The sequence below is a fragment of the Mytilus trossulus genome, chromosome 6, assembly GCF_036588685.1.
Source record: "Mytilus trossulus isolate FHL-02 chromosome 6, PNRI_Mtr1.1.1.hap1, whole genome shotgun sequence".
NCBI classification, from domain to species: domain Eukaryota; kingdom Metazoa; phylum Mollusca; class Bivalvia; order Mytilida; family Mytilidae; genus Mytilus; species Mytilus trossulus.
In genome coordinates, this window is record NC_086378.1 from 5,981,404 (window position 1) to 6,002,310 (window position 20,907).

The 20,907-nt window shown below is 32.8% G+C and overlaps 1 protein-coding gene and 1 long non-coding RNA gene across 2 annotated transcripts in view; one reads left to right on the forward strand and one right to left on the reverse strand.

The window, feature by feature from the left end:
* The window catches only part of LOC134722290 (uncharacterized), a 122,043-nt gene that overhangs the window by 65,777 nt on the left and 35,359 nt on the right, over nucleotides 1–20,907 (forward strand). The window contains exons 52-61 of the mRNA XM_063585899.1: nucleotides 7,291–7,491; nucleotides 7,884–8,111; nucleotides 8,636–8,848; nucleotides 9,445–9,675; nucleotides 10,048–10,260; nucleotides 17,549–17,773; nucleotides 18,145–18,357; nucleotides 18,664–18,891; nucleotides 19,552–19,764; nucleotides 20,202–20,432. Of these exons, the coding sequence (XP_063441969.1) occupies nucleotides 7,291–7,491; nucleotides 7,884–8,111; nucleotides 8,636–8,848; nucleotides 9,445–9,675; nucleotides 10,048–10,260; nucleotides 17,549–17,773; nucleotides 18,145–18,357; nucleotides 18,664–18,891; nucleotides 19,552–19,764; nucleotides 20,202–20,432 (2,196 nt within the window). The remainder of the gene's footprint in view (nucleotides 1–7,290; nucleotides 7,492–7,883; nucleotides 8,112–8,635; nucleotides 8,849–9,444; nucleotides 9,676–10,047; nucleotides 10,261–17,548; nucleotides 17,774–18,144; nucleotides 18,358–18,663; nucleotides 18,892–19,551; nucleotides 19,765–20,201; nucleotides 20,433–20,907) is intronic.
* LOC134720657 (uncharacterized) lies at nucleotides 4,384–5,859 on the reverse strand. The gene is made up of 2 exons (XR_010107774.1): nucleotides 5,681–5,859; nucleotides 4,384–4,537 (listed from the first exon to the last, which is right to left on the reverse strand). It is a non-coding gene; the product is annotated as an uncharacterized LOC134720657 (long non-coding RNA).

Below are 20,907 nucleotides of genomic sequence, written 5' to 3' on the forward strand. Positions count from 1 at the left end.
CTTTTTTGTTGTATTGCTGTAAAATTTAAGAATTAAAGAAATGTTGGTAAAAAAAACTAGGATTTGCAATTTCGGACAAAATAGAGATAGGCATCTTTAATTTTTTTAATAACTTTTTCAAATCAACTTGGATTGTCATCAAACTATGCACCTATCTTAGATATATATCAAGCTTACTGAATCCTATTTCATTTACTTTTTTATTGTATTGCTGTAAAATTTAAGAATTTTAAAGAAATGTTGGTAAAAAAAGCTAGGATTTGCAATTGGACAAAATAGAGATAGTACACTTTAAATTTTCTAATCACTTTTTCAAATCAACTTGGATTTTCAAACTAGGCAGCTCTCTTAGATATATATCAAGCTTACTGAATCCTAGGTTATTTTGTTTTTTTGGTGAATTGCTGTCAAATTTAAGAATTTAATTAATCTAGGTCAAGAAAGCTAGAATTTGCAGTTCAAACAAAATAAAGATATATAGTACACTTTAATTTTTTTAAAGTCAACTTGGATTTATTCAAACTATATAGCTACCTTGTTGATGTATTAATCTTACTGAATCCCAGGTTGTTATTTAGTTTGGTGTATTGCTGTCAAATTTAAGAATTAATTTAATCTGGGTAAAAAAGCTAGGATTTGCTGTTTTGACAAAATAGAGATAGTACACTTTAAACTTGTTAATAACTTTTTCAAATCAACTTGGATTTTATTCAAACTATATAGCTACCTTGGTGATGTATCAGTCTTACTGAAACATAGGTTGTTATTTAGTTTGGTGTATTTCTGTCAAATTGAAGAATTTAATTAGTCTAGATGTGGGTCAAAAAGCTACAATATTAGATATATATCTTTCCTCATAATTTTGGAAAAAGTATATATAAATTAGTTATATAATTCCTTTAATGTTTTATTCCTTTTGATATATATATCCTATAAATATATCAAAAAGCAAAGAAAAATTAAAGAAATTATTCAAATAGTTCTTCTGATTTGTGGTGATTTATAAGACAATACCTTCTGCTTGGGGCAAACTTATTAAAAAATCACATCTACCAGAGAGTTTTAAATTCTAAATAACATTTATTCAAAGTTGCAACATCCTGTTAAATCTAAATCGCAAGGCTTTTTTAATTCCCTTGATAAGTAATACACGAGTTTAATAAAAGTAGGGCTTTCTTTTTACCTGGAAAACTCAGGTGTACTGATGTATTTAAAACATGTATAGTGCCATGTCATTAAATTTGACAAAAAAATATTTTAAGATTTGATTAAAATAAATTTTTACTGTAACTTTGGAACACATTTCTTTTTTTAAAAGGTTTTCAAGGATTGTTATGAAAGTTCATGATATTAAATTTTTGTTTTACTACAAAAAAAAGGGGTTTATTTTGTTTAAGCTGATTTGAAAAAGATATGAAATCTTAAAAAAGACACCTTTTTTTAAAACAAAAATTTAATATTTTTATTTAAAGAAAGATATATTTCTAATATCAAAGCTTTTTGACCTACATGTACATGTGGACTGAGACTACTATAACACAGAGATTGGTCACTACCGATTTATCGTGTAGTGTGAGTCTCCACCTTTTCAGCTACGTTAATATAACGTAGTTTCGTATTCAATCGTAGTTTCGTATTTATCAGTAGCAGACGACAAATTTCATCACCTAATCACCGAGACTACTAATTGTCTATTTCAGTATCGGATATAATTAAAAATAAATCATAAAAAAATTGAATTAGAGGGAAAAAGAAAATAAATTATTAATATTTTCGTTTAACTATTCATATCTAGATATTTTTAATCAGTTTATAGTTCGTTAATAAATTTTAATTATGCGGCGAAAATGCAAATGTGATTAATCTTATCCATCTTAAAGTTTGGTACATTGTTTTGCTACAGGTCCGTTAATTGTATCTAATAAACAAGTATTTTACCTGTAAAGACAGGTAGTCTCAATAGCATGGGAGGTGAATTTGTTTCACAGCTGGGTGCCCTCAAGATACACGAGGCTCCGTTAATTGCAATAAACTTGTATACTTGTACAAGGTATTTTTACAGCTCACTACGAGTACCCATGTTACATATTTATTGCAGTAAACCTTGTCAATTACCATCGTTGCACTGGAGGTAGGATTCAGGAGGGTATAAACGGGGTTTTACAATATTCAAAAAACATGTAGAGAATGGAGAAAATGGACCGTCAAATAAAGAATAGAGACTAGAAACTAACTCGGTGTTACAATTTAAAGAATAAAGAATAATTACACAGAAATAATCAAATCAAATATTTTATTATAGTAAATAAAGAAACCCCACCAAGAACCTCATTCAGATTATCCTACGTAAATTTTATTTTTGAACCCATATTTTTTTTCGGTTTCAACCCCTTTCTCTTATGTCTTTTTTTTTTAATTTTCAGTTTGATAATTAGGTGGTGCGGTTTATTTCTGATCACATATAGTCATTGCTTTCTATTAAAGATTCAGCTAATAAGGATGCCTTTCATAGTCAGTAATAAATGATAAATCAAAGATTCCTTATTCAATCAATTTAGATAAAGATTTTGCAAACAATGTATTTTGCGGCAAATACATTAAAAACACAAAATTTCATTATAAAAGTCAAATGAATAATTTACTTGGGTAATAAATCAGAAAAGAGTTAGAACTTCACATAAGCTAAACTGGACCCCTGCTGTTGTTTCAATCTTCGATCATGTCGAAGTATCAATCAGTATGTGGCCAGTTTACACATAAGCCATAAAAATTAAAATTATGAATAAATGTTCCCCCAAAATCGTCGTCATTTTTATTTTTCAAATTCACAATGATTTTTTTTATCTTGGGATGATTGAAATCGATCTCAATTCTTGATCTTTAACGGAGTGATTATACTGCATCAGATATTGAATCTGACAAGGATAAAGTCTCTGCTGCAAAGACTGCAAAAAACTACAAAAGAAGCAGCAACCGCAGTTGCTTGTCAATCGAAACGACAAGCTATATATCAGTGGCCCGAGTGTGACAATACTTAATGTTGAAGGCCGTACAGTGACCTATAGCGGTATATGTCTGTGTCATTTTGGTCTCTTGTGGTGACAGTTGTCTCATTGGCAATTATACCACATCTTCTTTTTTATATTATTCTTCCGTTTCTGGTTTCCATGGCTATTTAAGAAGAAAAAACATTCTAATCAAGATAAAAGGTAAGTAATAAGTCTCTCCACAGAGACCAAACAACACAGAAGTAAACTTCAGGAATTCCGAAATCAAACTGCCTAGAACAATGGCCAAAACCAATACCATAATGAACCATATAAAAATGGTATATTTTTGTTTCAAAATCTTATGTTTAATGGCGACATTTCCAACGAAATGCTTTTTATTTAACAGGAATTGTCTAGAACAAAAACAACATTTTTGAATTAATAATGAAAATCCTGTTTTCAATTTGATCAGTGAAAAGTATGGTGAAGGATTGTCAAATTTCAATTTCTAAGCTACATGAGAGCACCAGTGGCAAATATTTCTCGAATATGGGGTTTATTGCGTTTTTACAAAATCCTTATGAGATCTTATGACGTACGTTATAATTTTTTGTACCCTAGTGATTGAGGTTGTATGAAGTATCTAAAACTCAATTAAATTTGTAATATCACATTGTTTTCGTTGACAATTTCCAAATATTACCACGCTTCAACTGAAGAAGTATTTTTGGTGACTTGTATTTCTTGGTGTAACAAATCTAGTTATATACCATTTAATGTATAGTGCAGTTCCAGGTTTAATGACACAAGATGTTCTATATGAAGAAAGCTTCCAGGTTGCACGACTAAATGATCAAAATATCATACAAATTATATGTGTGAGCAAAAACATTGCAGAATTTATAAAGATGAAGCAGGGTCAGATCTAAACAAGACTATAAAATATGATAGTATATGATGATGTCACTCTTTCTGTCAATTAAAATTCAATTCACAACTCATCTGTCAATGATGAATATTTTATGTACAGTCAGTCTGATGATCCCGCAATGAAACATTTTTCAACATGTTTAAAGTTAGTTCTGATTGTGTTGTTTCACCTATGTCTCAAGTCAGCATACTGTATTTCAGTGGTTGGGTGTGTTTCATGTCTGTCATATCTGATTTTTTGGTAAATTGCTTTGTTATTGTAGACTATTCGTTTTCTCTACTGTAATATACCAACATCTCCTCTTTAAATAGTATTAGTACATGTATTGCTTAAAGTCGCTTTAATATATCAAGATGTGTGGTTACTTGTGTGTTTTTTAATTGACCTGTCATTCAGACTAAGCATGTATGTAAATTTCTGCAATTCAGTTGTAGAAATCATCAACATATAAATAAACATGTATATCAAAATTCATAAATATTTATTTCTCCATATACTGAGACAAGCATAACAATATGACAATGAAATTTTAAAATAATAATTATTTTTTTTCACTTTGTTCAGTAGACTTCAACGTTCTTCCAAATCCAATGCATGATTTCTTTCTGGGATAATCCTACAATAAAGAATATATTATCAATGAAAATGTATAGAACCTTTATCATTATAAGATCTCATAATTTAAAAAGAAGATGTGGTATGATTGCCAATGAGACAACTGTTCACAAAAGACCAAAATGACACAGAAATTAACAACTATAGGTCACAGTACGGCTTTCATCAATGAGCAAAGCCCATACCTCGTATCCCAGCCTCGTATTCAGCTAAAAAAAGGACCCGATAAGACAATGTAGAACAATTCAAACGAGAAAACGAACGGCCTTATTTATGTAAAAAAAAAATGAACGAAAAACAAATTTGTGTTACACATAAACAAACTACAACCACTAAATTACAGGCTCCCGACTTAGCTAGGACAGACACATACATAATTAATTACTCCGAGATCACTCTGACGTCCGACTGCTGTTTTGCAAGACAAGCTGGGGCCGTAGGACGTCAGAGCTCTCCAATATCAAAAAGTGGATATTTGCCTACCCAAAATAGATGCGCTGCTTCATCGCTTCTGGAGCCGACTGGGGACATTGGAATTTTATAAATAGGGCATCCATCTCTTCATTTATGTAAGTTCTACCTGCCAACCTTTATTTTTCTTTATTTTAAAAATTTTCATAGTGACCCCTCCATTTTAGCATTTTAAATAATGTGGCTGGGTTAAACATGTTTATAGCAGGATCCCAACCCTCCCCCTGCTTTTAAAAGACTGCTTTTATTTTATTAACAGATCCAAATATAAGTCTGAATTTCTTAAACTAACAATATAAATGAACCTTTCATTCGTTATCAGACCTCATGTTGTTTATTCACCTTGTCACTCGAACTTGTCACGTGTGATTCTTAATTATGAATCGGAAATATCACGATCACAAAAAAACGGTATTTCGTAAAATTACAAATTTTACATGAGTACAAAGGATTATAACCAAGGCTTGTACTTAAATATCAGGGAAACAGATTGTTCATCTGAACTATAAGTGATGATCGAATTTCTCATTGACCCAGTCCCATACACTGGTAAAAAATGGAGATTACCTTCCGATTTAGTCAGTAAATTCAAGTATATAACTGCATTTTTTTTCTATTTAAAGTGATAATAAGCAAACAATAATGATTATTTCAATGTTACATTCACACTTACCAAAATATAAACCTCTTTAAACATACACATTCGCTAAATAATTATTTTTCTTCAGCAGTCAAAGATGGCGGATTTTTCCATCTTGTCGAACCCATCATGTCACGTGACTCAGATGTTATCGATGACACAAAAATAATCACGATTTGACTGGTCAGTACAGGAAGTGACCAATCTCTGTGTTATAGTAGTCTCAGATGTGGATTAATTAAATTCTTAAATTTGACAGAAATACACCAAACTAAATAACAACTTATAGTTTAGTAAGATATTAAGCAAGAATATTGCAAAGATAGTTATAGAGTTTGATGAAAATCTAAGTTATGAAAAAAGTTATGAAAAAATTAAAGTGTACTATCTCTATTTTGTCAAAACTGCAAATCCTAGCTTTTTTACCTAGAATGCGTTGATTCTTAAATTTTACAGCAATACAACTAAAATCTAAATAAACTGCCTAGCTTGATGACAATCCAAGTTGATTTGAAAAAGTTATTAAAAAAATTAAAGTGTACTATCTCTCTTTTGTCCGAATTGCAAATTCTAGCTTTTTTACCAACATTACTTTAATTCTTAAATTTTACAACAGTACAACAAAAAAGTAAATGAAATGGGATTCAGTAAGCTTGATATAAATCTAAGATAGTTGCATAGTTTGATGAAAATCCAAGTGATTTTGAAAAAGTTATTAAAAAAATTAAAGATGCCTTTCTCTATTTTGTCTGAATTGCAGATCCAAGCTTTTTTTACCGAGATGACTTTAATTCTTAAATTTTACAGCAATACAACAAAAAAGTAAATGAAATGGGATTCAGTAAGCTTGATATAAATCTAAGATAGTTGCATAGTTTGATGAAAATCCAAGTGATTTTGAAAAAGTTATTAAAAACTTAAAGATGCCTATCTCTATTTTGTCCAAATTGCAAATCCTAGCTTTTTTTTACCGAGATGACTTTAATTCTTAAATTTCATAGCTATACAACAAAAAAGTAAATGAAATAGGATTCAGTAAGCTTGATATATATCTTAGATAGGTGCATAGTTTGATGAAAATCCAAGTTGATTTGAAAAAGTTTTTAGAAAATTTAAAGATGCCTATCTGAATTTAAATAATAATTTTTATTTTTACCTATTGTAAAAAATTTTTTTTTTTTATTTCACAGCCAGTAATCAAACTACCTAATAAGCTTGAATTTTGTAAGATTAATATTTAATTTAGTTAGATGGGCTTCTTTATACCAGTCAAAACTAAATTTGAAGGTCAAGACTAGTCGAGACAGGTCGAGACTGGTTCAGACTGAGTCGAGACTAGTCGAGGCAGGTCGAGACTGGTTCAGACTGAGTCGAGACTAGTCGAGACAGGTCGAGCCTTGGTCAAGACAGGTCGAGCCTTGGTCAAGACCATTTCAGACTAATTAAGTAAAGTCGAGACCTAGTCGAGTACACTTAAGTACAGTTAAGTCCAGTCGAGACAATGTCGAGACTAGTCGAGTAAAATGTGTGCTCGATTTTACTGGTCGAGCACAAAAACTGGTTAATTCAGACTCTGAGCAGTTTGTAGTGATTACTAACTTATAGGATCTGATTCCTGTTTTAAAATTGTAAATTTTTTTCAGAAAATATAGATGAGTTTTGTAGAGCTAATCCAACAGTGATACAGGAATACACTGATAGCTGTGCCATGTACATCAACTGTTCTAGAACTGGACATTACCTTGTGGAATGTAAATACCCAGATCTATATTCCCCTGTCTCTAAATCATGTCAGTCATATAAATCAGTCACATGTGGGAAAAGACCAGAGCCACAAAAACCATGTAAGTTTCTTAAAAAGGACCTATTATGTTCATCTTTTAAATACTTAAGAAAATTTACAAGGCAAACAAAATTCCAACATGTACTTGTGAAACCTGTTTTATAAATAGATGGAAATCTTCCATTTATAACTAAATAAAAAATTGGAATTTAAATTTTATTACCCTCTCATGTTTTTTAGTTACATACTGGATAATATTTTAAGATATTGGTTTTACTCATTATTGAAGACTTTCAAAACATCACACATGCTTTTGATATATGGTTAAATCTGCATATTTATTTTTGTATAATTTTGTTTCGAGTATATTTGTTCTGTACTTTTTCATTTGAATAAAAGTAAATATAGAAACATTAAAGATGAACAAAACATTAAAACTTCTTTCAATTTCAGGTGACTACAAACAGAACCTGTGTATGCCAGGAGATATGAACTGTCAGCCCTGTACAGAACGACTACCTAGCTGTGTAGGACTAGGAGATGGGTCTAAACCTCATCCATATCACATGTGGGGGATTGAATACATTGTCTGTGATAAAAATAGAACTATTCATGTGGACACCTGTAGTCAAGGATATTTCAATCCTAGGACTTTAACATGTACTGTCACAGTACCTAAAGGTACTTATATCTTTTAGTATTTTTGAAAATTAAGATATTTTCCTATCTAATTTAGTCTATTTGCTTTATTTCAATAAGCCATTATTTATGATATCTTTTTAATGCAGTTTTTATGACGGTACCAAAAATTAAATCTTTTTACTCAATTTTTAGATTTAAACCATCTAATGCTTTTATTTTAAATTGTTTATGAAGAGAACTAAGAAACAATATAAAATTTGAATTACAAGACAGAAAATTATCCAAGTTCAATATCGAGGATAAAATGAGAGTTGATAAGATTGAGAAAGAGAAGAATTGCCAAAGTTATATGGGACTCTACCAACCAAAAATAATTAACAGTCAATATCTTTATGTCATCAATATTGTGTTTACTCAAATATACAGTTTAGTTAGAAATAATTCAACTTCTGCAGTAAATTTACCAGAGATATTTAGAAAAGATGGATAAAATATCAGTTTGGATTGAAATGTGTTTCAGTCATTTGGATGAATGTAAATGTTTTTTTTGTACTTTTTTTCAGTTGATGTAATTGATTATTGTAAAGTCCACTCTAATGATGTGTTACCAGACCCTGACAATTGTGCCAAGTATTATAGATGTAGGGATCAGATGTCAAAGGTTATAGGTCAGACAGGAGACTGTTCATACCCTGACCTTTTCTCTACATCCACTAAAGCCTGTGAATCCTTTACAACGGTCAACTGTGGAATGAGAAAAGAACCTCAGGCTCCTTGTAAGCTATCTTTTCTTTTCATAAATTTTAGTATTAACATTTCATCACTTTATTTTGACAGTGTATAAGTTAAAGTTGAAAATAGACAAAATTCAGTCATATATGGAATTGGGGTTTGGCATTTAAAGGACCAAATTAATTATTCTTCAAATTTTACTGAGGAATGTATTACAAAATTTTCAAAACTTTTTGACACTTTGCTTTAAATCTTATATATATGTAAATAAGGTTTTGAAAAAATGGACAAAAATGTGAGATTAATTGTTTCGATTTCAAGAAATTTGTTTACCAATATTTACATCATATATGAGGACAAGTTCTTGTTATTGTGATCATAACCAAGTCACATTATTCTCATTAAAAAAAAGCACCCTCAAAATGTTTTCAGAATTTACAGTTATATTTTATGGGTCACCTTTTCAATTGTATCTTGTAAATTCCTAACTGAAAGTTAAGTGTTGGTTTGTCTTTAAAGGGCAGAGGCAACATTGTTTCCAATTGAATGTGGAAGTCACTATTATTTGAAAGTCAAAACACATAAGAATTTTGGCTTACATTAATGTAATTTATTTATTCTAATACTTGTTAATTTATAGGTGAATATCAGAAGAATATTTGCAGCCGTACAGACCTTACATGTGTTCCATGCCCAGACCGTCTGCCCAGTTGTATTGGTAAACCAGATGGCGCCAATTCTTTCCCAGGAAAACTATGGTCACATGATTACATCACATGTCTTAGAAACAGGACAATCACTGTAACTCAATGTCCACAGGGTCAATTCTTTAACCCAGACACTAAACAATGTATCAATCAGATCTCTACCAGTAAGTCTACATTTGACATTCTACACTGAAATAGAACTGGTTTTACTTTAAGTGAACACATTTTGCCATTTTTCCTTTATATGGATATGAAGGTCTAATTAGAACAAAAGCATATGATTTTTTAGCAGAAATCAATCCCTGAAAAGATGCAAGTCCATAATCATATTTAAAATTTCCTTTTATAAATGATTCACATAGTTTTTCATGTGTGAAATGTAGATGAACTCCACACAGTACTTTATAAAAGAGTAATTAATACTTCATGTATAGTTCAAATTTTATACCTGAAAAATGCATAAAAAAACTTGATTACATTCCACAAAATTTGGTATTTGAAAAATGCATAAAATTTAATGAATTATACTATTTCAGCTGATATAGATAGTTTTTGTACTGCCAATCCTACATCACTGAAACCACACCCCTCCAACTGTGCCCAGTACTACAACTGTTCAGATGTCAACTCTAAATATGGACGTTACCTTGAGGAATGTACCTACCCAGATCTATTCTCTCCAATAACCATGAGATGTCAGAACTACCAGACAGTGTCATGTGATGCCAAGCATGAACCTAAAGCTCCATGTATGTTTTTAGTTTTGACTTTTTTATGTTGATTAGATTTGTATATTGGATAAATCATCCTGTTTAGAAGATGGTGTTTGCAGATTCATTTTCTAGTCGGTGTATACCTTTTAAAATAGGTTGATTTAAAAAAAAAACTCATTATATTTATCTACCTTTTAATGCCTCACCAAGGGGCATTATGTTTTTTAGTCTGTTTGTTCTTCAGTCCGTCTGTCCCACTTCAGGTTAAAGTTTTTGGTCGATGTAGTATTTGATGAAGTTAAAGTCCAATCAAGTTGAAACTTAGTACACATGTTTTCTATGATATGATCCGTCTATTTCTAATGCTGAATTAGAGTTTTGACCCCCAAATTCACAGTCCACTGAACATAGAATATTTGAAAGGGGCATCAGTGTACTATGAACACATCCTTGTTAATAAGTAAACAAAGGACTAGGGGCTATAAGGGCCATTTTTGGCCCCACCCCCAAATTCCATTTAATTTGTCATGTTGTTAGTCTATACCATAGACCTTCTGAAAATAATCGAATTTTGGGTCTAGCTCGTTTATTCTGTTGCCTAGCAACCACTAAAATGGCGGAGTTAAACTCATCAAATATGATTATTATACAGCTTTAATATATCTATATTTGAAATTGAACCTGTTTAGCACGTAGTGAACTTTACACTTGTACACTATTTCCTTAACCTTAACCTTAATTCTCTCCGAGCCAGAAGTCACATAAGGCCTCCACGCTGTTTTTCCACCCTTTTCTATCTTTTGCCGCTGTTCTGGCTACGTTCCAACTTGTCCATCCTTGTTGGTTCCTTTCTTTCTCTGTTGTTCTTCTCCATGTAGTTTTTGGCCTTCCTCTAATTCTTTTCCCTTCAGGTGCCCATTGTAGAGCTACATAGCTGTTGTTGTCTCTTTCACGTCTTAATGTATGTCCTATCCATGTCCACCGTCTCCTTCTGATTTCGCAACTGATGTTTCTGGTGTTAGCTATTTCATTTACTGTTTTGTTCGATGTTTTACTTTGCCATCTTATTTTTAGGATCTTTCTTAGGCATTGGTGTTCTACAGTATTTAGTTTCTTTTCTTCAATGTTTGTTAATTTCCATGTTTCGCATCCATACAATAATACAGGTCTTACTAATGATTTATATAGGTGTATTTTTGTTTTTCGGCCAATTCCTCTTGCATATCATATATTTCTTAGGCGATGGAATGTCCCTCTTGCTTTCTGTATTCTGTTTTTGATGTCACAACTGCCTCCTCCCTCTTTGTCCATGACTGCTCCCAGGTATGTGAATTTGTCTACATCTTCTATTTTCTGATCGTATAACGTTATCAATTCTTTATTCTTTGTTTGCTGGGATCTCAGAGTTTTACATTTTTTGGGGTTAAGTTTCATTCCAACTCTTTCAGCTTCAGTTGTTAATTTCTGTGTTTTTTCATCAAGATCGCTAAATTTTGAGGAAAGAAGTGCGATGTCATCAGCAAAGTCAAGATCTAGAACAGTATTAAAGTTCCATCGTATCCCTCTTGCTTTGTCTACAGTTGTTTTCCGCATGATCCAGTCTATGACTAGAAGGAAAAGAAAACCTGACATTACGCATCCCTGTTTCACTCCTGATTTTATCTCAAACCATTCTGATGTTTCTCCCTGATCTATGACAGAACACTTAAATCCTTTATATATCTCCTTTATGGTTCTTATTATCTTGTCTGGTATTCCATAGCTCTTCATGATATACCATAGACTCTCTCGGTGGACAGAGTCAAATGCTTTTTCGAAGTCTATAAAAAGTATTATTAAAGCTGCCCTCCATTCATTTGTTTGCTCAAGTATGTTTCTAAGGATAAAAATCTGTTCAGTTGTTTCTCTTTTTGGTCTAAATCCTGCCTGCTCATTCCTCAATCTCTTGTCTATTCCTTCCTTTATTCTTTCTATTAACATTCTGCAGAAAACTTTACTGAAAACAGGTAAAAGAGTCACTCCCCTCCAGTTGTTACAATCTGTCATATCTCCCTTCTTAAAGATTTTACAAATCAATCCCTTTCTCCAGTCTGATGGCCAATTTTCTTCTTCCCATAGGCTGTTAAATATTTCTGCCATTTTCTCTGCTGTAAGGTCGATGTCTGCCTTTATAAGCTCTGGTGTTACACTGTCTATTCCTGCTGACTTCCCATTTTGTGTCTTCTTTAGTGCTCTTTTAACTTCAGCTACTGTCCATTCTCCTAGATCGATCTCCTCTATTATAATTTCTGCCATATCTACATCTTCCTCTGAAATTGGATGAAGAGGATCTTGCCTATTTAAAACTTCACTAAAATGTTCTACCCATCTATTCAATATATCATTTCTTTCACTTTTCAGTTCTCCTTCTTTACTTTTTACTCCTGTGTGTTGCCTCTTTCTTTCACCTGTTAGTATTTTAGGGATGTTATAAAGCTCTTTGCTTCTGCCATTTTCTGCTGCTTTTTCTGCATCTTCAGCCATCATATTGTACCACTTCCTTTTATCCTCTCTGGCACTTTTCTTAACCCCTTTATTTTTCTGCTTGTATTCTTCACTGAGTCTCACTTTTAATCTTTCTGATCTTGTTCCTTCTAATCTTTTTTTAATTTCTTTTCTTTCATCAACCATTTTCCATGTATTGTTGGTTATCCATGGTTTACTGATCTTTTTACTGCTCCCCAATACCTGTTTAGCTGCCTCAGTGTATATCTCTACTGCATCTTCATATTTCAACACTGGATCTTCGATGTTACCTTCTTCTAGTACTTGGAATCTGTTTCTCACTTCAATATTGTACTTTTTCCTTACATCAATACTTTTTAGCTTGTTTAGGTCATATCTCTCTCTTTTGCATTTGTTCTTGTCACCTTTATTTCTTGCCAGTTTGAGTCTGATCTTAGACCTTACTAAGTAGTGGTCAGTATACACATCTGCTCCTCTCATTACTCTTGTATCCAATACTGATGTCCTCATGTCCCCTCGTACCATTATATGATCTATTTGGTTTGTTGTTTTGCCATCAGGGGATTTCCATGTTACTTTATGTATTTCCTTATGTGGGAAAATGGAGCCTGTTATGATGAGGCCGTTGATTTGGCAGAAATTACATAATAATTCACCATTTTCATTAATTGTCCCACATCCATGTTTTCCTAACACCTCTTGCATATGGCTATTGTCTTTGCCTACTTTTGCGTTCAGGTCTCCCATAACTATAAGCATATCATTCTTATTGCAGGATGAAACATTGTCTTGTAGTTGTTGGTAAAATTCTTCTTTCTCTTCCTCTTTTGCGTCATTTGTTGGAGCATATGCTTGAATTACTGTCAGTTTCTTATACTTTGAATAGAATCTTGCCTTTATCATTCTCTTGTTGATTGGTGTCCATTCCATCAATGATTTCTTAGCTCTTTCATTCATCATTATGGCTACTCCCTTGACTTGATGTTCATCATCACCAACATAGATCACCGTGTCTCCACTTTGAAGCTTGGTTTCACCTGATCCTTTCCATCTACTCTCACTGATACCTAATATGTCCATACCATAATTTTTCATTTCCTTAGCTACTTGTGCTGCTTTTGATATGTCTGCCATTGTTCTAACATTCCAACATCCTATATACATATTTTTTTTTGGCGCTACTATGGAACCGATCGGCTTTTGGGCTTCCTTTTGGCTTTCCCCCAAATGTGTCATGTTTGGTTCCTCAGCAGTACACCAATCTTGGGTTTCTTCAGCGTTTCTGGTTTCTGTAACAAGTTCTTTTTTACAGAGTTGGGTAGTTAGCCCAACGTCCAACCTCCACTCTGGTGGGCCGGGTTTTCTCTCTGGGTAGTCCTTCCCGTAGATGATTGCATTACCATGCTAACAAATTGCATCTGTCCGGATTTCTTTCTGGGTTGTCTCCCATAGCCTTTGACTTTCCACAGTCACCCACAAGGCAGTGGGGCTATTTTCCCATAGCTGGGGGTTTGGTTTGCAGGCACCAGGGCGTGTCCACTCACCGGTGGGCCTAGCATGCCGTGCATCTAGGGGCCAAACCTCCGAGACCTTGTGGTTTTGCCTGGGGCCGTGAGGTGCCCAGTTTCCATCTATCACCTCGTGGAGGATCCCATATCTGGGCCACATAGGTCTTACTGCATGAGAGGCTTTAACTGGCAGGAAAGACTTACGCACTCGGCTCTCCTTTTCACAGCAAGCTGCTAGCCAGTGATGAATGCTGAAAGCGAGAGTGACAAGCACAGACACAACAACACACATACAGGTGCGCATCACACAGTCATTTGACAGACCTTGTACACTATTTAAATATTACATAATTAATTGCGTATTTTTGCCAATTCACTGTTGTTTCTCCCTAGCAACATATCTGTGCCCATGGCAACCGCGATTTGTTTTCTATTTACAAGATTTAATTTTAAATATATTGAAACAGAAAGGCAATTTAAGATGTAAATTGTAAAAAGAAACAAACTCCAAGGTAGATATTAGGGGGGAAAGCAATATTGAAACACCAACAAACAAAACAAAACACCGGGTATTGCTGATATATACAGATTGTGCATCTGATGCTGGGTGGGGTCTCACTTATCAGCGACAAGAAGAATAATATAAAGACAAAACACATTTAGCCCTTAGAAATCTTAATATTGATTATCTTAAATAAATAGATACAGACACATGAATTAAAGGGTGTTTTCAAAAGTCAGTGTATTTCCATGACAGTAGTTATGTTTCCGGAAGGGGTTGGGGTTGAAGGGGGCACTTCTATTTACACCTTTTTAAGCTTTAATAAGTGAAAAGTTGAGAAAACTATCAGCTATATATGATATAACTTTTTTTCCTACGCAATTTATGAAAAGGTATATATGTTTAAAATGTAAAACTGGGTAAGTTGACAAAACAGCGGCACCCCCTATCAATTAAGTATTGAAGTACACCCCCTCCCAACCCCACCCCTCTAGACTTATGTAAAGGATAGTTACGGTTGTTTTTTTCATCTTATTTTTATTATCTATTTCAGTCGTCCAGACTTATAACCGTATCATTCTATAGAATTACAAAACTGGGACATGCTACTATATCAAATAAATCTGTAGTCTTAGATTTTTTCTATATTCATTATATATATACATATATATATATATTATTTGTTTTATTGTAGTTTTTGTCAATGTGACTATAGTTTACTCAATTTCGCCTTCACTAATCTTAGCGTCGTATGACTTGGTCTTTGATCATCATGACAATATTCATTATATATTCGTCAAAATTATTGAAAACAAGAATATGTCTTTAGTACATGGATGCCCAAATCGCAAGACTAACAATGGCCAGGAAATCCTAGGTTAGGACAGGCCCAAAAAATCGGCAGATTTAAACATGTTATTTTTGCGATCTCAGACCCCCTCTCTCTTTACCTCTAGGCAAAGTAGAAAAAAATCAAACACAATACACACAGTAAAATTTACTTAAAAAAAAGTCCGAGTCTGATGTCAGATTAAACTACCTTGACCAAACACTTAAACCTGAAGCGACACACAAGGACAATCAGACGAACAGACTGACATACGCACAGACGAACAGACGCATAGACCAGAAAACATAATGCCCACAAATGGGGCTTAACAACAAAGCCGGGTCACATTTTAAAATTTACACTTCATTTTTACGCATGATTATAAAGCTATTCAAATTATAACCTTTCAAAAGGAAACAGACATGTAGCATGCTTACAGACTTCAGGCTCTTGTTTCTATGCATGGAAAGGTCAATTATCCCTATATATATATATAACTCGTCTAAACATCAACCCAACAATGTTAGATCTGTAAATTTGCTTTCGCAAATTTTTGGTTCTTCCCTCGCCGGGATTCGAACCCATGCTACTGTGATATCGTGACACCAAATCGCCTGCACTGCAGCCGTCCTGCTAGACCACACGACCACCTGGGCTCTCAATAAAAGAGCTTTCGGTGGCCATATGTTACCTTTCTTCGTCAGTTTTAATCTAGCGATGTACTATATATATATATATACATTTGCAAATTTACAGATCTTACATTGTTGGGTTGATGTTTAGACCAGTTGTATATGAATAATGTACACAGCCATGTATCACCATCACTGCTGGTGATCCAATGAATAAATCTGTTGTAGAGTTGTCACAGGCTCAGGCGTACTTATATAATAATATATACATGTTTATACGGATATATGGATAGTCTACATTATGCCGTTTCCGTTTTTTTACCATCAAATTTTATAGAACTTGTTCTCTATACACATTACCCACAAAGACACATCCAATTGGAATATAGGTAGTTTCATTTTTCGAAATAAATATCGTGTTTCTCGCCAATTATGGAAATTTAAGTAAAATACCCCCCCCCCCCTTTTCGTTACATTAATCATGGATCTGACCCTAATACCAGAGAGAGAAGATTACCCTATTCAAACAACAAATTTTGAATTTATAATTAGCAAAAACATCAGAAATGTACAGATTTTGTTATATTGAAGGTCTATCTAAAATTTCATAATTGTCCTCAATGTTGTTATTGACTCCCTTACACATGAAGTCTATTGCTGTCGGATTTTTGAAAGAAATTTAACTAGATATACGGAAATATAATTAGGAATACACTTAACATTCATAAACAAAAAAATAAGTTTCTATAGGTATAAGAATGTATAAACTAAACTTTGTCAGATGAAAAGGTCCAATTTGGACGGCAAATTTCAGCTTTTTATTGTTCCGCTTGGCTATGAAAAATATAAAATAAACTATCGCACCAACCTTGCACCAAAAAGATTTTTTATCCGAAGTTTGATATGTATAAACTTGTCAAAATGTTAAAATTTCTAATTGGTGCAAGCATGGTGCGGTGGTCAAAATTTAGAAAAAACATCAAATTTTCGGTATTTTTACTTATTTTCCCAATTTTGACGTCATTTGCACCTACCATTGTGACTTCATTGAACCTTTGTTAGTTAAATAAAAACATTTTTTTTAAATAATTTACTCATATTCTAATAATTTATGGAGAAAAATCTGCTCTGTTAGAATGTTTTATTATCTTGTAAATCTGGGGTCATTTTAGGCCATTAAAGCCCCTACTCCTTTTGGTGATTTTTTTTTTATTTAGGAAAGCAATAAATTACCTTTAATCACAAGAAGTTTACAAGTTTTATGATTGATGGCTAAGGTTAAGGGAAAGATAAGATTTTCAATGTTTCCTTTTAAACTTCGTTACTTGATGTGATTTTATTTAATTAGGTGAATACAGAGCCAATGTATGTGATGGTACTTCATCTGTGTGTACACCATGTCCTGAACGTCTACCTAGCTGTATCGGTCAGACAGATGGACATCACATGTTCCCTGGACGGTCATGGTTGAAGGATTATATAGTTTGTATCAAGGAGAGGACAATAGTACAGAAATGTAACTCTGGTTACTTCAATCTACGTCTTCATCAGTGTACTGACAATGTTGGTGTCAGTGAGTAAATTAATAGTCATTTAATGCAAAAGGAAAATGCTTTGTTGATTCTAGTTTATGAAACTAATACTATGGAATTTCAAAGCAATTTAGACATTGCTTCCTTATAATATAAGAAAAATTGATAACATACTTTGAAATCAGTCTAATTGTAATAGCTAGTTTAAGTCTTACATGTTTATTTAGTTGATATATATTTAAACATCATTTTTTTTTAATTTTGGAGTAAAAATTTGGTTTGCTAAAAGCTCAATATCTCAAAATTTTGTTTTCAAAAGATTTTACCTCATATAAATGTTTTTCAAAAACTACTCTAAATTACAGTGGTATGTATGTTATGTTGTATTTTCATCTTGATTTATTTATTTCAGCTGACATCCCCTCCTACTGTAGATCTTACCCAGGTTCTATCCTTCCCCACCCTACTGACTGTGCCAAGTACTTCAGATGTCCGACTAATAAGTTTGATACCATTACTTACCAGGAGGAATGTACCTACCCAGATTTATATTCCACAGTGTCACATTCTTGTCAGAACTTCACAGCTGTATCTTGTGGTAACAGACAGGAGCCACAAGCTCCATGTAAGATATCTATATAATTGGGGAAAAAATGATGGGATGCAGTCTCAAAGAACACTATCAAAAATTAAAATATGGGCAAAAGAATAATGTCAGGAAAAGATTGAATTTGGTAATGACCAATGGATATTTTAGAGACCCTCTCTGTTATGCAATAATATATATAGCATATTTTATTGAGAGCATCTGTTAAATAAACATATTTGTTTTTTACTTGGGTGCGATTTTGACTCCTTTTCATTGAAACAAGAATCCAATATTTTATATACATTCTTGGGACCTTAATAAAAATTCCGATGTTAATTTTAGGTGAATACAGCCAGAATCAATGTCAGCCAGGCGATATGAATTGTCTCCCATGTTCACAGAGACTGTTCAGTTGTAGAGGTCTACCTGACGGTAACAATGCTGTCACTGGTCATCGCTGGTCAGACCAGTACGTCACATGTTACAGAAACAGGACAGTCAAGGTCAATAAGTGTGCCTCAGGAATGTTTGATCCTCTAAAGAGAGCATGTGACAACCAGATTGATAAAGGTATATAAAAGCAGAAACAGAGCAAATCATTTAAATAAAGTTTGTACAACTGAAAAAAAACAGACATACTAAACAAATCTTTCTGAAAAAAAAAGGGTAAAGGTTTGGACCAAATTAGATATGATGCTTGTTAAATTATAGAATCTCATTTTGAAAAGTTAATATTTATGAAAGTATGTAATTTAAAAAAAAAAGAAGAACCATGAAAAACAATACGATTTTGTATTTTAGAACCATGTATTGAAGGACAGACAATTCTATTGCAAAAAAAAAAGAAAAAAGAAAAAACAGTATTTCTTTACATTACTCAGGAAACTAAAAAGCTGTACAAAAGCTGTACAATGACCTAAAGTTTGTTGTATCTTCATTTGAACTTTGGTGGGAAATTATCTCATTTACAATCCTACCACATCTCCTAATTTTTATAAAGATTGACTCACACAAACACCATAAGTATAAGGATTAACCTCAAGTGATCAAGAAGCCGTTCCTGTTCTAGTAATGACTGCTGTCCAGCTGCTCATCACCTATAAAAGTTTGACTATTATTTGAAATTGTCATAAACAACAAGATGAGGATGGGCTGTGGTAACTATTTGGAAAGTAGTTTGAATCCTGGTATAATTTCATGGAAATATATAAACTATGAATTCTATTTCAGACAATATAGATGAGTATTGCAGGACACACCCAACTTCTGTGTTACCCCATCCAAACAATTGTGCTCAATACTTTAACTGTAGAGACAGAAACAGCAAGTTTGGCCATTACCTAGAGGAATGCACATATCCCAAACTGTTCTCATCTATAACAAAGACATGTTCTAACTTTACCACTGCTAGATGTGAAAAAAGATTTGTACCTCAAGCTCCATGTAAGTTATTTCAAACTGTCTCTATTTTGCTAATTCAAATATTGATTCTATGAACCTTAAGAAAAGATTGAATCATAACTGTTCACTTGCACATTCTTAACCATAGAGCACAAATGTTGCCCTAAAATATATACATATTACTTGCATATTGTGTGCTCTATGTATGATTTTAGTTCAATATTGCTTCTAAAACTATCCTTTTCTTGTTAAGGATATGAAAATGGCCCATTTGAAGTCACATTCAAATTATATCTTCAAAGCATTGCAAATATTCTTATTTTCTGATAGACTTATATTCCTTTGAAGCTAAAAGAATTGGATTGTTTTAAATTATGATCATGCAATGTTTTCCTTTTTATTGTATTAATTGGGCCCAATAGACCCTAAAATATACCTTCTTCTTTTTAAAATTATTACAAAAGTATCTTTTTTTGTAGGTGAGTACATGCAAAACCAAAATATTGGATCAATAAAGCAGACAGTTTCCTGTCCTGAGAGATTACCTTCTTGTATTGGGTTACCAGATGGAAGGAACATGTTCCCTGCCAGGAAATGGAAGTCAGACTACATCATGTGTTACAGGAACAGGACACTGACTGTATACCATTGTGATTCTGGTTACTTCTTTGATCCTTACACAAGGATCTGTGTCAAGTATATTGATACTGGTATGTATTCCTCACCATTAGATCTTATTTTACTTACAAATATATATATGTGAAAAGAAATTCTTGAAAAATTGCAGCTGCAAAAATCAATAAAAATGGGTTGGCAATTTTTCAAAAACTTCAATGGTTAATCAAAAATATATTATATTGATACCTTTATAGATATAAGAAGATGTGGTATGAATGCCAATGAGATAATTCTCCATCCAAGTCACAATTTGTAAAAGTAAACTTTCAAAGGTCAAAGTATGGTTATCAACACAGAGCCACACTGACCTGCCCACATTAAAGGGCTCCAAAAATGACTAGTGTAAAACCATTGAAATGGGAAAACCAACAATCTAATCTATATAAAAAATGAGAAACACTTATGAACCACATAAAAAAACAACAACCACTGAACATGTGGTTCCTGACTTATAAACTACACTCAGATATCCTATTCAAAAAGTGTCCTGAAGTTCTGTTTATAAGT